The following is a 15,308-nucleotide window of genomic DNA, read 5'->3' as shown; positions in this document are numbered from 1 at the left end:
ATCTCATTAATCTTGGAAGCTTATTTCCCACCCATAAAACTTTCTTTTATGTTTGTTCAATACTTGGGACATACTAAAAAATTGGTTGAAATTTCTCATCTACCATAAGTGTTTGTTTTTTTAATTATAGACTTCAAATGATCCTAAATGCCTGTTTTGTAACCTTTCCATCTGTTCCGGGGACAAGCAGTGGATTTCAGCAACTGGTGATCCAGTACTTTTTATGATGGGGGTGTGGGGGGGAAGCTTTGGGGTGTCTTTTTGGTGTGTGGTGTGTCTGGTGTGGTTTTTTTTTGTTTTTTTTTTATTAAAGAGCTGGGGAAAAATCACTTAGAAATTATTTCTGTTTCTGTATATGTTTTTTTTTTTAAATTTCAGTGAGGACAGTCCTCTGTGAGGGTGGAGTACCACAAAGACCAGTTGTATTTGTTACTCGTCCAAAGCTGGTAAAAGCAATTCAACAGAAACTGTACAACTTAAGAAGTGATCCAGGTTGGGTTACTGTTTATGGAATGGCAGGTTGTGGGAAGTCTGTTTTAACAGCAGAAGCACTACGGGATCACCATCTCTTGGAAGGTACAGATGCCCATCCTTTATACACATACCAAATTTTCATAAATTATTATAGCGCCTAAGTCCCATTGCAGGTAAATGGGATTCAGACTTTTAAATGATTTGGGCATTTCTAAAAAATCTCATCCAGTATTTATACCTCTGATCATCATCTTATACTCTAGGATCATTGGATAGTGCAGTGATTCATGGAAAAAGGTTCCCAGAGTAACTTTCCATCCTGGATAGTATTTTAAGTAAGGGCATAAGCAGGTCACTCTTACTTGGGTGATGTACAAATGTATTTGGATTTAGAATTATGGAAGTATTTTATTGACTTTTCAAAATATGTTTATCTAGTTTGACAGCTACTTATCAGAGCCTAAAATTTATTCCCATCTTAGCTTTATCTAAAGTAATTTCTTAACGTAATTTTGCTTCTATTTGTCACTCATAGCAAATATATCTCAACTAAAAATATGAATTTTAACTTTGCATCATCTTTTTGTTAGATTGCTTCCCAGGAGGAGTACATTGGATTTCTGTTGGAAAACAAGACAAGGCAGGGCTCCTAATGAAACTCCAGAATCTTTGTAGTAGACTAGACCAGGACTTCTCTCTTTCACAAAGGCCACCGCTTAATATTGAGGAGGCTAAAGACCGCCTTCGTCTGCTGATACTGCGCAAATACCCCAGGTACTATTAGTGGGATAAAGGATGTGTTGGAGGAATTAGGCTATATGTAAAAAACCCATGATCTTGGTTAAGTTGCTTAACCTTTTTGTGACTTGGTTTCAAAACTTGTAATATGCAGTAATACCATGGTCACCCTTTAAATTCTTTCCAACCTAGCCTTTGAATATCCTTGGAGGTAATGCTGTAGATCGTGAGGAAATGTTATGTAAGGCAAAACTGGAAAGATTTTCAAGAAGTTGGATTACTCTTAAACATATTATGATTCTCAAATGAAAGTCCCTATATCAGGATTTCCCAGACTGTGTGTGGCGGGTTCAGGAAGCTATGCAAAAACTGAAATTACATACACAAAAATGTAAAAGGATTTATAATGTACACTATGTAGTAGTATATCCCTTCCAAATCAACTTACTGTTGTAAAGTGAGAACACTTGCCAATGATTCAGTGTAGACTTGTCCTGGATGTGAATATGTGCATGAATATTCTGCTGTAAAATCATGTTAAACATATAACTCTGTGCCTGGACTTTATGCAGAACAGTACACTTCCCATTAAACATGTACACCATGAAGTACCTATGCACACAGACTATGACAAAATGTGTCATTAGGAACACTAGACAGTGTGTGTGATTGTTCACGACACCCTAGGGCAGGGCTAAGCCTTGCCCAACCATGTTGCTTTTGTTGTTCAGTCTATGCTGGAGATTAGTTCTGGCTGACGGATGACAAGGAAAGAGGAGTCCTTTTGTGAAGATGAATCTTTTGTGAAAAGACAGTGATAGGTTATTCCAATGATGGTTCAGAAGGCAAAAAGAAAATGTAGAAATACTACATATGGTTTCTCACTAGTTGACTTGAAACCATAGCTTGTGGTCAGATCTGAAGTACTGGCTGCCAAGATTATGTGATCTTTGAAGTGGTGGTGATATTCAGAAACCACATATCTGTCACTGAAAGAGAAACCTGAGGAGAAATCGACAAGATTTAATTGCTCCATCAGGAAATGTCAGACAAATGCCCTTCAGCTGTCTTGTGTGTGTCACACAACAATGTAAGGCATATACCATTGCAGAAAATCTTATCCTTCTTTAAGCAATAGACTTGGTTTCAAAAGTTGTTGGGCCTGAAGCAGGTTCTTAAAGTGAAAGTAGTGCTTTATTCAAATAATAATTTTGTGTCATAGTAACGATATGGCTGACTGTATCCAACAACCCAACTACTTTCAAACCTTTTAGGAAAAGTGACAAATCAGCAATTGACTTGAAGTGTCAACTAACATCTCTGGTGCTGCAGAGCTTCTGACACGTTTGAGAGACGTTTCTGATTGTACAGAAGACTTGATGTTCTGTAAAGCAGTGCCAGGGGGCAAGCAGGAAAGGTATCTAAAAGTGAACTTTGAGGAAGTAGTTAAAGACTTCTGTATTTAGTTGGAGTAGTAATATTGCAAGTTCTATAGATGATGTCAGGCAGAAAAGTAGAGGGCTGTTCACACACATTCATTGCTTTACTATTTCATATACTGCCAAATTTTTGTTTCCAAGAAAATACCTGAACACCGATGTGTAGTCCTCCATGAAGCTTTCATAGTAATGAGCTTTGGTAAGGGTCATTCCATGAATTCTTGACTTTTTTTGTTTTGTTTTTTACTGTGTGATGACAGCAACTCCTCCTTGTTGAAGTGACAGAGGTTTAAAATGTGAAGTACTATCTTGATTCTTTCAAATAAGAGAAGTGCAGATTTTTATGAAACATCAGCAATCTCCCCTTGTTAACATATTCAGTAATCAACTTTAGTGGCACACTTAACCTGTGGCTGTTGATTTGAGAGCACTAACAAAGCCGTTTCAAGACAAACTGACAGACCTCACCTAGGACTTGATGCTACAACTGACTTTCTCTAGCCAGGAATTCAGCAGGTTTCAGCTACCTCTGAAAGAGGATCCAGCATTAGTTGTGAAGATTTTCAAGTCTAACTCCATTTTTATCTTGCAGTTTTCTCTTTGGTGATGAAAATAAAGCATTCCAATTGCCTTTGATGAAAGGAAAACTGGACTGTGTTTTCCCAATCAGTACCTGGGAATATTTTTCTTAACAAGACATCATTCATCATATTGGATTATGATTATATTTTAACACTCCGTACCGCACTTCTTATTGAGGTTTTTTTAAATTTCAGAATTAGTTCTGGCATGGTTATAGTCATAACATTTCTCCTAAGTGTGATTAGGATTAGAGGTTTTGATGGAGATGAGAAATCTTTCCTTAGTGTTGCGGGGGGGGGGGGGGTCGGTCACCAGCTCCAAAAAATTGGGAAAACTTTGGACTACACCTGAAGTGTTGGAGTATACACACATATGAGCAGCCAGTTACATATATGGTGTACAACACTTTTCACGATATGGTGTACAACACTTTTCACGTTACTCAGTCATGTCTGTGACAGTACTCCAGGGTCATTCCTCCTTATCCCTCATGAGATTGTGTCCTAATGTAAATCTTTCATTAATTTATAATTGTATAGACTGAATTTTTCAAAGTAATCTAAGGTGTTTGGATGCCTGGTTTGCATTAAAAAGAAGAATTAGGATTTAAAGCCCCTTGGCAGCTTTGAAAATCTCAGCTATAGCGTGTATGCATTTGTATATATGTGGTGGATTTTCATAAGTGCTTGCTATTGGCTTAACTGTGCTTCAGTTGAGGTCCATTGTAAAACTCCATTTGGCTTCAGTGGGAACAGTTAGGCCAATTCTGAGTGCTTTTTGAAAATCCCCAAAAAGAATGAGCAATAAAATTAAACAGTGTAATGCAATTCAGCTGAATATCTGTTTTATTCTACAGTGCTCGTAATGCAAGTAACTGAGGCTCCCTTTCATCTCCTGGTTCATCTGCTCTGGGCTCTTTGCTCTGAGGCAGTGAACCTTTAAGGAAAAGGGACCATATTCTTTGACAGATAAGATCCTCTTTCTGTGGTGATGCAGGGTGTGGGCAAGGCTATTTTTCATTAGTCTGAGATGTCTATTTGCACTGCATAGCCCTGCTGCAGAAATACTTCAATGTATAGTCCCTGAAAAATGTTGTTCATTTAAATAGAGTGGTCGCATCATAGCAAAATCTTGAGGCTATGAAACAAAATAACTTTTTTCAAGATTTAAAAAACAAACAAACTTGCAACAAGCCAAGCCAGCTGGAAACTTGTTTCTCCTAAAAAAAAGTTTATACTTGTCCTATGGGAGGCAAAATTCAGTTAGCCATTCTGTGCAACTTCTTTATTTATCTTACAAACGGTAGGATATTTCTTATTTGTTTTCATACCGACTAGGAGGACATATGCATTGTAGTTTCTGGGGGCTGACCTTATTGCATTCATCAGGGCTTCTTACATTTCTCCATTCCACCTCACAAACTCCCTGTGTGCCACCCTCTCATCCCCAGGATTCCCCAATCTCTCCCCTGGTGAGGGTTCTGTGTGCCTCCTTTCCCCTGTACCAGGATCACTCAATTGCCCCCCCGTGGTGTAGTCCCTCTTTCCCTCATAGCAGGGTCCACATTCTTGCCATGCTAAGGGCTCTTTTTCTTTCCTGCCATGCCAGGGGTTGTGTGTCTTTCCCTCCACTCCTGCCCTGCCCCCCAAAAGTACCTTTCTTCCCTCTGGATTGCAATGGACAGGTGTTGGCTGGTGATCTCTTCCCCTGCCATGGAGCAGACTTTGTGGAGGGTGGATATCAGGACTGAGCACTGCCCCACAGCTGTTAAGTGGCTCCGAGCTCTGAGAGCAATTAGTTGTCTACGGGCTGGGGTAATGTTATACTTGAAGGCGTTAATGGGTGTCATCAACCATTTGGTTATTTTTTGTTTGATTTGATCTGTAGAAAATTGCAGAGGTGCTTGCTGTGCTGTAGCTGTGCTAATCAGATCACATGGGGCTCAATATGTCCTCCAGTGTCCCGTTTTTCAGTATTCTGATTTTCTCCAAAATGAATGAGTGCTGGCCATTGATGCTTAGGACATTCTCTGAAATTTTGGAATTGATTGGATGCAGTGTTCAAAAGTTACACTTCACAAACATAACTATACAAAGATAAATGCTGTTGAGTGGAGTGTAAGGCCAACAAGCTTGGCCAACAAACATATTTATTTATCTGTCCTGAAAGATATTAAAAAGAAAAATCTCAAAATGCTTTAATATATATTTCTGCTGTGACAAATACATGTAGCCATAAATTACAAGCAAAGATGTATGTTTTCCCTATTGACAAAGCCATGAATGGCAATATCTTTTAACTATTTTTTGAGATATATGGCTTCAAAACATACCGTTCTTCCCTGAACTGCAGAGTTTAATGCATCTTAAAGACAGCATTTTAATAATATAACTTTCCAGAGTATTTGTTTGAAAAGTGATCAGTTGACCCCGTTTTTTGTTTTTTTTTTTTCCCCTTGTTTTAGGTGTCTCATGGTTCTGGATGACATTTGGGATTCCTGGGTATTAAAAGCTTTTGATAATCAGTGTCAAGTTCTTATTACCAGTAGGGATAGGAGTGTGACAGACTTGGTGACTGGTAAGGATTGTTTTCTTCCTTTCGTAGGTCTTAATATGTATGTATGTATGTATGTTTTTAAAACTAATGAATTTTGATTTAAATGTTTGCATTCCTGTTGAAAGGATACTGCTTTCTTCTCCTTCACTTCAGTTATAAAAATCATTCCTCAGGTATGCTCTACTTCTCTCAGGTGCAGGTGGCTGAAGTAATAGGAGATCTAAGGGACACAAGTAGAGTTGCTGTCTGCTACACTCCAATTCCATAAGTATGTGCATAGAAAATTCTACGTGCTGTTAACAAAGACCATGAAAACATACAACAGCCTGTGAAGTAGATTCTGTCGTCTTGTGTGCGAAATAGAAAAGCCTTTTAGAATCCTATCCTTCCTACTTCCTGTCCTCCAAGACTCTTATGTTTTTCAAACTGTTTATACAGTTTGAAGGCATGATGTAATTCCCAGTGAAGGACACAAATACTATTTCTTTGGCCAACTTAAAGGGGTTATTGGAGAAAGGAATGGGGACAGTGTATAAGCCACTTCCTTCTGCCTTCTTCATGGGCTGAATAGGCAGCTCCTGATTGCTCCTAGCCCCGTTTGCCTTGGTGAGTGGAAAATTGAGCCTGTGACAATGATATGTTATATTGGCACTGAGAACACCAAATTGGTTGTGTGTTTTCTTCAGTGGACCTTCTCTTCACTTGAGAATGTAGCTGTAAATGGGGGGGGGGGGTTGCCCTAGATTTTGCTCACATGTACTTGGAAAATGTTTATGGGAATATTCACCACGGCTACACAACGTACTAATTGATATATGGATTCGTATATTGGCATTGAATCTGATATTGTTGCCTGGAATCTATTCTTTCTGATTTCTCCAAATCAGTTTGCAGCTAGTCTGTTCTGTTAGTGTTGAAATACTTGATCATAGTTAATTTGTCTTTTTTAAGAGTTAATATTTTCATTAGAAATAAGTCCCAAATGCCTTTTGTAGTCCCACTTGATAGCATTCTCCACGTGGAGGTCATTCTGCAAGTGATTATTTTTTCTGTTGTTCACCTGATTTCTAATAATCCATGCTAATAATAAATAATATTAAAAACAGCTGCAGTGGCACAGGAGCCAGCAAACCGCTGTAAACAGGGGAGTTTGTGGGAAAGACTAAGAGCCAGGCAGAGGAACAGACAGGCTAGTGAAGGGAGTGTGGGGTGTTCTGGCAGTGTTTTGGTGCTCGTTGGGGGTTTGTTTTTCTGTGAGTAGTGGTGTTTTGCTTTGGTTTGTGTTTCCTGGACTAACAGGACTTAGGTGAGAAGGCTATGACAGATACAGAGGCAGCAGTGGTAGTGACCCAAGCAGTGGAAGACACAATGAAGATGTCTGGATGTGGAAGCTGCAGCATGTACGTGATCCTAGAGGGGGTACCTGAAAAGAGTTTCGTCTGCATGAAGTGCCGCCTGGTAGAGCTGATGGAAGAAAAGATCAGAGGATTAGAGATGCAGGTGGAAACTCTGGTTGAGTTTAGAAGGGGGTTCGAGCGGATGATGGAGCAAAGACATGAGGAGGCTGAAGGGAAAAGCTCAGACTTGCAGATGGAAGCAGGACCAAAGAACTCTGAAGGGAGACTGCTGGGTGACTAAAGTGGACAGTGGAAGCATGTGACTAGGAGAAACAGGCAGAGGAAAAGACGGGCTAATGAAGGAGAAATAGAGCTCAGGAACAGATTTGCGGAGTTGGAAAACGAAGAAGAGGCACAGCAGGTGGTCACTGAAGGTGAGAGGGCAAGGAAGAAGAGAAGAGCAACTAGTCCTATAGGAAGAGGGGAAGAGTCATTGGAGAAAACACCAAATATGAGCCCCAGGAAGATATGGGATGGGTTGCAGAGGATTGCAAGGGAGACTAGGAATCGAGAGGACTTGCAGCCAGAGGGAACAGGGGATAGACCAGAGAATCGCACCATCACCAGGAAAAGGCAGGTCTGTGTGACTGGGGATTCCATACTGAGAAGAATAGGCAGGCCTGTAACCCGAGCTGATCCAGAGAAGAGAAGGGTGTGCTGTCTGCTGGGTGCTAAGATACGGGATTTGGACCTGAGGCTGAAGAGGATCCTAACAGGAGCGGGAAAGAATCCACTGATAGTCCTTCATGTGGGAACAAATGATACGGCTAGATTCTTGCTGGAACGTATCAAGGGAGATCATGCCAGGCTGGGGAAGATGCTTAAGGAAATCAAGGCACAGGTGATCTTCAGTGGAATTCTGCCTGTTCCTAGAGAAGGGCAACAAAGGTGTGACAAGATTATGATGATCAACAGATGGCTCAGGCAGTGGTGCCATAAGGAGGGCTTTGGGATGTATGGCCACTGGGAAGCATTCATGGACAGAGGACTGTTCTCTCGGGATGGACTTCACCTGAGTAGGGAGGGAAATAGACTTCTAGGATGGAGGCTGGCACAACTGATTTAAAGAGAGCTTTAAACTAGGAATTTGGGGGAGATGGTTGGGAGATGTCCAGGTAATCTCCACACAGGATTTTAACATTGAGAGGGAAGAAAACGAAGTAAGAAGGGATACAGTTGTGGATAGGAGAATGGACATGAGGAGGAAGGGTAGTGTAGATACCAGTCTAATAGGTGATACTGGCAATAGAATGTCTGTGCCTAATTGGGTAAAGAATGTGAGCAAAGCCAAACAGCAAAAATTAAGATGTTTGTACACTAATGCAAGGAGCCTAGGTAACAAAATGGAGGAATTAGAGCTACTGGTGCAGGAAGTGAAACCAGATATTCTAAGGATAACAGAAACATGGTGGAATAGTCGTCATGACTGGAGTACAGGTATTGAAGGGTATGTGCTGTTTAGGAAAGACAGAAATAAAGGCAAAGGTGGTGGAGTAGCACTGTATATCAATGATGAGGTAGACTAAAGAAATAAGAAGTGATGGAATGCATAAGACAGAGTCTGTCTGGGCAAAAATCACATTGGGGAAGAAAGCTACTAGAGCCTCCCCTAGGAAAGTGCTTGGGGTGTGCTATAGACCACCAGGATCCGATATGGATAGAGACCTCTTTAATATTTTTAATTAAGTAAATACTAATGGGAATTGTGTGATCATGGGAAACTAACTTCCCAGATATAGACTGGAGGACAAGAGCTAGTAATAATAATAGGGCTCAGATTTTCCTGGATGCGATAGCTGACGGATTCCTTCACCAAGTAGTTGCTGAACCAACAAGACGGGATGCCATTTTAGATTTGGTTTTGGTGAGTAGAGTAGAGCCTTGGTTCGAGCAATCATGAGCTAATTCAGATCAAACTAAATGGAAAGATAAACAAAAATAGATCTGTGACTAGGGCTTTTGATTTCAAAAGGGCTAACTTTAAAAAATTCAGGAAATTAGTTAGGGAAGTGGGTTGGACTGAAGAACTTGTGAATCTAAAGGCAGAGGAGGCCTGGAATTACTTCAAGTCAAAGTTGCAGAAACGATCAGAAGCCTGCATCCCAAAAAAGGGGAAAAAATTCATTGGCAGGAGTTGCAGACCAAGCTGGTTGACCAAGCATCTCGGAGAGGTGCTTAAGAAAAAGCAGAAAACCTACAAGGAGTAGAAGATGGGAGGGATCAGCAAGGAAAGCTACCTTATTGAGGTCAGAACATGTAGGGATAAAGTGAGAGAGGCCAAAAGCCATGTAGAGTTGGACCTTGCAAAGGGAATTAAAACCAATAGTAAAAGTTTCTATAGCCATATGTGGAGGGGCGGTGCCCCACCCCTAGGCCAGATTGGGCTACAGCAGGCCAGAGCGGCTGCGCAGACGGGCAGCCAATCAGGGAGCACCTGTTAGAGAGCCAATCAGGGCTGAGCAAGAGGCAGCCAATCAGGGCCATGCTAGGCCCTATATAAAGGCTACCCAGGTAAGAGGCAGGCAATCTCTCTTGGGCCTTCAGAGGGTGAAGGTCTGTCTTCTGTGCGAGGAGACTAGCACCAGGGACAGCGCAGTGCTGGGCAGGCGCGGGGGAACAGAAGGGAACTCCTGCCCAGTACCTGCCAGACTGCGGGCCCTGAGAAAAGGGCCTAGCCAGTGCAAAGGGGCCAAAGGGGAGATGGACAAGGGGAAAGAAGGAGGGCAGGCAGGAAGGCTGCCGCCAAAGGGTGGGCCTGGGTCCCCCCCCTTCCACCTTGCACTTATACCTGGCCGTTAAGAATGGCCATCACGGACTGCACCAGACCCCTGTCAAAAGGGGTTAGACTTTGGGGTTGGCCATTGTGGCTGGGGCGAAGAGAATAACTCCTGATAACACCCCACCGCTGGCCCCCCCCCACGCTCCCCCCGGAAGGGGGTGAGCGTAGACTAGGGAGCACTGCTGGAGGACAGTGTTCTGAAGAGGACTCCGCGAGAAGGGAGCAACGTGGGTCCAGACACCAACAGAGGGCGACAGACGGACGGGACACCACCAGCAGAGGACGCTCCATATGGACTGAGCTAATTCCCGGACCGAACAACAGGAGGCACTGCGGTGGTGAGTCACACCATATAAAGAAGAAGTGGGACCGCTAAACACTGAGGAGAAAGTGGAGGTTAAGGATAATCTAGGCATGGTCCAATATCTAAACAAATACCTAGCCTCAGTCTTTAATGAGGCTAATGTGGAGCTTAGGGATAATGTTAGGATGACAAATGGGAATGAGGATATGGAGGTAGATATTACCACATCCGAGGTAGAAGCCAAACTCGAACAGCTTAATGGGACTAAATCGGGGGGCCCAGATAATCTTCATCCAAGAGTATTAAAGGAATTGGCACACGAAATTGCAAGCCCATTAGCAAGAATTTTTAATGAACCCTGTAAACTCAGGGGTTGTACCCTATGACTGGAGAATTGCTAATATAGTTCCTGTTTTTAAGAAAGGGGGAAAAAAAATGTCATCTGGGTAACTACAGGCCTGTTAGTTTGACATCTGTAGTATGCAAGGTCTTGGAAAAATTTTTGAGGAGAAAGTAGTTAAGGACATTGAGGTCAGTGGTAATTGGGACAAAATACAACATGGTTTCACAAAAGGTAGATTGTGCCAAACCAGTCTGATCTGGTAACAGATTTTTTTAGACAAAGGAAATGCAGTGGATCTAATTTACCTCAGTTTCAGTAAGGCATTTGTTATGGTTCCACATGAGGAATTATTAGCTAAATTGGAAAAGATGGGGATCAACATGAAAATTGAAAGGTGGATAAGGAACTTTTTAAAGGGGGAGACTACAACGGGTCACACTGAAAGGTGAACTGTCAGGCTGGAAGGAGGTTACTAGTGGAGTTCCTCAGGGATCGGTTTTGGGACCAATCTTTTTATTACTGACCTTGGCACAAAAAGTGGGAGTGTGCTAATAAAGTTTGCGGAGGACACAAAGCTGGGAGGTGATGCCAATACAGAGAAGGACCGGGATCTCATACAGGGCAATCTGGATGACCTTGTAAACTGGAGTAATAGTAATAGGATGAAATTTAATTGTGAAAAGTGCAAGGTCATGCATTTAGGGATTAATAAGAATTTTGATTATAATCTGGGGACACATCACTTGGAAGTAACAGAGGAGGAGAAAGACCTTGGAGTATTGGTTGATCACAGGATGACTATGAGCTGCCGATGTGATATTGCTGTGAAAAAAGCTAATGCGGTCTTGGGATGCATCAGGCGAGGTATTTCCAGTAGAGATAAGGAGGTATTAGTATCGTTATACAAGGCACTGGTGAGACCTCCATCTGGAATAGTGTGTGCAGTTCTGGTCTCCCAGGTTTAAGAAGGATGAATTCAAACTGAAACAGGTACAGAAAAGGGCTACTAGGATGATCCGACGAATGGAAAACCTGTCTTATGAAAGGAGACTCAAGGAGCTTGGCTTATTTAGCCTAACCAAAAGAAGGTTGAGGGAAGATATGATTGCTTTCTGTAAACACATCAGAAGGATAAATACCAAAAAGGGAGAAGAGTTATTTAAGTTAAGGGCTAATGTGGACACAAGAACAAATGGATATAAACTGGCCATCAGGAAGTTTGGACTTGAAATTAGACAAGGTTTCTAACCATCAGAGGAGTGAAGTTCTGGAACAGCCTTCCAAGGGGAGCAGTGGGGGCAAAAGACATATGTGGCTTCAAGGCTAAGCTGGATAAGTTTATGGAGGGGTTGGTATGATAGGATAGCCTAATTTTGGCAATTAATTGATGTTTGACTGTTATTGGTAAATATGCCCAATGGCCTGTGATGGGAAGTTAGATGGGGTGGAATCTGAGTTACTACAGAGAATTCTTTCCTGGGTTTCTGGCTGGTGAGTCTTGCCCACGTGCTCAGGGATTAGCCAATCGCCATATTTGAGGTCGGGAAGGAATTTTCCTCCACGGCAGATTGGCAGAGGCCCTGGGGGTTTTTCACCTTCCTCTGCAGTGTGGGGCATGGGTCACTTGCTGGAGGATTCTCTGCACCTTGAAGTCTTTAAATCATGATTTGAGGACTTCAGTAGCTCAGACATAGGTTAGGGGTTTGTTACAGGAGATCCTGTGGCCGGCGTTGTGCAGGAGGTCAGACTAGATGATCGTAGCGGTCCCTTCTGACCTTAAAGTCTATAATTCTGTGATATCAACCAGGTAACAATATGGGCCAAGATTTCAAAAAGTTGCTAGTTATGTTAGTTGCCTTTGTTTCTGGGTGTGCAATTTAAGACTGTTGCTTTCAGAGGGTCAGTTTTTAGCACTTTTGAAATCCAGACCCCTTGAAGTATCTCCGATTGAGCACCCAAAATCAGTAGTTTTTGAAATTCTTACCCACAACACAGTTCTGTATTGAATATATTTGTTATCTACTAATTACTTTTGACATTTTGGCATCACCTGTTAATAAAGACATCATGTAATTGCATATTGCTTGCAAATGTTCATATACTGAACTCATGCTCAGATTTTGCCTGAATATTAATATTGGTCAGATTGGCCAGTAACCTTCTCATTCTTCCTTCCTCGACTTCTTAAGGATGGGTGCTGAACTTAATTTCCTCCTTCCCTAAATAGTGGGATATTTCTCCTACTCTTAGGTGCCACAAGAAAGCAGTACAGTTTTAGGTTTATTTTTAAAGTGTAAACATGTTTATTATTAAGAAAACTGACCTTCAGTTCTTGCCCCTTTCAAATATACCAGTTGTCTTGGGTTTGCTGCCTTTTGTCCCCTCCCATAAGCATCTAACAGCCGGATAGTTAATGTTAGCCAAGTGCATTCCCTTTAAGTCTTCGACACTTGAGAATCCTCCTCTATTCTGTGAAATTGTTGACCATCTTCCCGTCTCTGTTGTCTTAGATTTGGGCTTCTGCAATGTTCGCTTTTTGGAATGGGAACTTGTTTAGCAATTTTACATATTGTACAGTTTAATAAATACCTACAGTATGACAAAAAAAATACACTTGCAAAATTTGTACAGTCAGTGATGTTTTCCCTAAGTTGCCAAGCTCCACCATTTTTCCTTAGTACGTTTTAAATACTAAGTTTATTGAGTGGGGAAGGAGATGGTCTGAATACTAAACTATAGCCTAATAATTATCATAGTAACAGTTATTTTTAATATTATTATTAAATGTCAGTTTGGTTTTGATAAGTGCAATTTCTGCTCCTTTTCCCATCACTCTTGGTACAGAAGTACTGTAGTATACATACAGGGAAATAAGAGCCAACTCTCCAAGCCTGTACCTTGTTTAAAGTTTTGTTTTGGAAGTCCTCTAACCTCTTGCACACACGCTAATTTAAATATTTCAGATATTTCTTACTAAGGTGGTTTTTTTTTTTTAACTTAATTTAAACCTCCAGGCAATAAATATGAAGTTCCTGTGGAGAGTGGATTAGCACATGACAAAGGCCTTGAAATTTTATCTCTATTTGTTAATATGAAAACAACAGATCTGCCAGAAGAGGCTGATAGTATTGTAAGGGAATGCAAAGGTATGTAGTTTGCTAGTTTTTATTTTATAATCAGAAATATTTGTAGTTTTTAGTTTCTACTTTATAGAAATAAAGTAAGGGACATTAATTCTGTAATACAGCATCGTTTTAAATGAACACCACAATTTACTACTGGACCTCTGCTTGTAAGCCAAATGAATGGTTATCTTGGTTTTTGACTATACAGCTTTTTCTACACCCCTTCTCAATCTGTTTAGAGTACATACAGAGAGAGTATTCAAATGAATTCCCAAAAGTTTCATATCACAAGCACATACATAGACAGCTTATTCTGTTTGCCTGGTCTCCAGCCTTTGTTGAAGAAACAAGAACCTGACCTGACTTCCTCATCAACAGCTACGTTTAACTGTTGGATCCTTTTACTTAACAGTTTATCTCCACTTAAGATTAACCTTTTTCTTCATGTTTTTCAGGTTCCCCTCTTGTAGTGTCATTGATAGGTGCATTATTACGAGATTTCCCTAATCGTTGGGAGTATTACCTCAGACAGCTACAAAATAAGCAATTTAAAAGAATAAGGAAATCATCATCTTATGATTATGAAGCACTTGATGAAGCCATGTCCATGAGTGTTGAAATGTTAAATGAAAATTTTAAAGACTATTATAAAGATCTTTCTGTCCTTCAAAAGGATGTTAAGGTGCCAACTAAGGTAATAACAGCAAAACTTAAAAGTTTTATGGTTAGTGAGATAGAACTCCTCACTTTAAAAGAAAAAAAATGTACTTACTGCATTCTACTATAGACTATAAGTTGATCAAGGATAATACTTTGAAATGGATTAAAAGATCAAAATGCAGGTCTGCTGAAGTCAGTTGGGTGTCCCTAGCCTCTGTTTGCCAGAAGATGGGAATGGGCCACCGGGGATGGATCACTTGATGATTACCTGTTCTGTTCATTCCCTCTGAAGCACCTGGCATTGCTAGAACACTGGGCTAGATGGATCACTGGTCTGACCTAGTATGGCCATTCTTATGTTCTGATACAAATACCCAAAGTCCTAGGTTGTCTTTTTAAGATAGTTGGCATTCGTAAAAAGAAAAGGAGTACTTGTGGCACCTTAGAGACTAACCAATTTATTTGAGCATAAGCTTTCGTGAGCTACAGCTCACTTCATCGGATGCATACTGTGGAAAATACAGAAGATGTTTTTATACACACAAACCATGAAAAAATGGATGTTTATCACTACAAAAGGTTCTCTCCCCCCACCCTACTCTTCTGCTGGTAATAGTTTATCTAAAGTGATCACTCTCCTTACAATGTATATGATAATCAAGGTGGGCCATTTCCAGCACAAATCCAGGGTTTAACAAGAACGTCTGAGGAACCGTGGCGGGGGGGGCGTTAGGAGGAATAAATAAGGGGAAATAGGTTACTTTTTATAATAACTCAACCATTCCCAGTCTCTATTCAAGCCTAAGTTAATTGTATCCAATTTGCAAATTAATTCCAATTCAGCAGTCTCTTGTTGGAGTCTGTTTTCAAAGTTTTTTTGTTGAAGGATAGTCACTTTGAGATCAGAAATC

General features: G+C 40.9%; 1 protein-coding gene across 17 annotated transcripts in view; it reads left to right on the top strand.

Annotated features, from left to right (window-relative positions):
- The window catches only part of APAF1 (apoptotic peptidase activating factor 1), a 91,058-nt gene that overhangs the window by 9,036 nt on the left and 66,714 nt on the right, over nucleotides 1-15,308 (top strand). For 14 of the 17 annotated variants that reach the window (XM_073327440.2, XM_073327439.2, XM_073327438.2 and 11 more), the window contains 5 exons: nucleotides 379-576; nucleotides 1,065-1,248; nucleotides 5,698-5,810; nucleotides 13,627-13,758; nucleotides 14,193-14,431. In XM_073327440.2, coding sequence (XP_073183541.2) covers nucleotides 379-576; nucleotides 1,065-1,248; nucleotides 5,698-5,810; nucleotides 13,627-13,758; nucleotides 14,193-14,431 — 866 coding nt within the window. Of the gene's footprint in view, nucleotides 1-378; nucleotides 577-1,064; nucleotides 1,249-2,494; nucleotides 2,630-5,697; nucleotides 5,811-13,626; nucleotides 13,759-14,192; nucleotides 14,432-15,308 lie in introns of those variants that run through there. The other 3 variants (XM_073327442.2, XM_073327443.2, XM_073327445.2) reach the window with 3 other exon arrangements.

This window comes from Lepidochelys kempii, chromosome 1 (genome assembly GCF_965140285.1).
Source record: "Lepidochelys kempii isolate rLepKem1 chromosome 1, rLepKem1.hap1, whole genome shotgun sequence".
NCBI lineage: Eukaryota > Metazoa > Chordata > Testudines > Cheloniidae > Lepidochelys > Lepidochelys kempii.
Note: the sequence above shows the minus strand (reverse complement) of the source record. Positions and strands in the feature narration are given on the sequence as shown.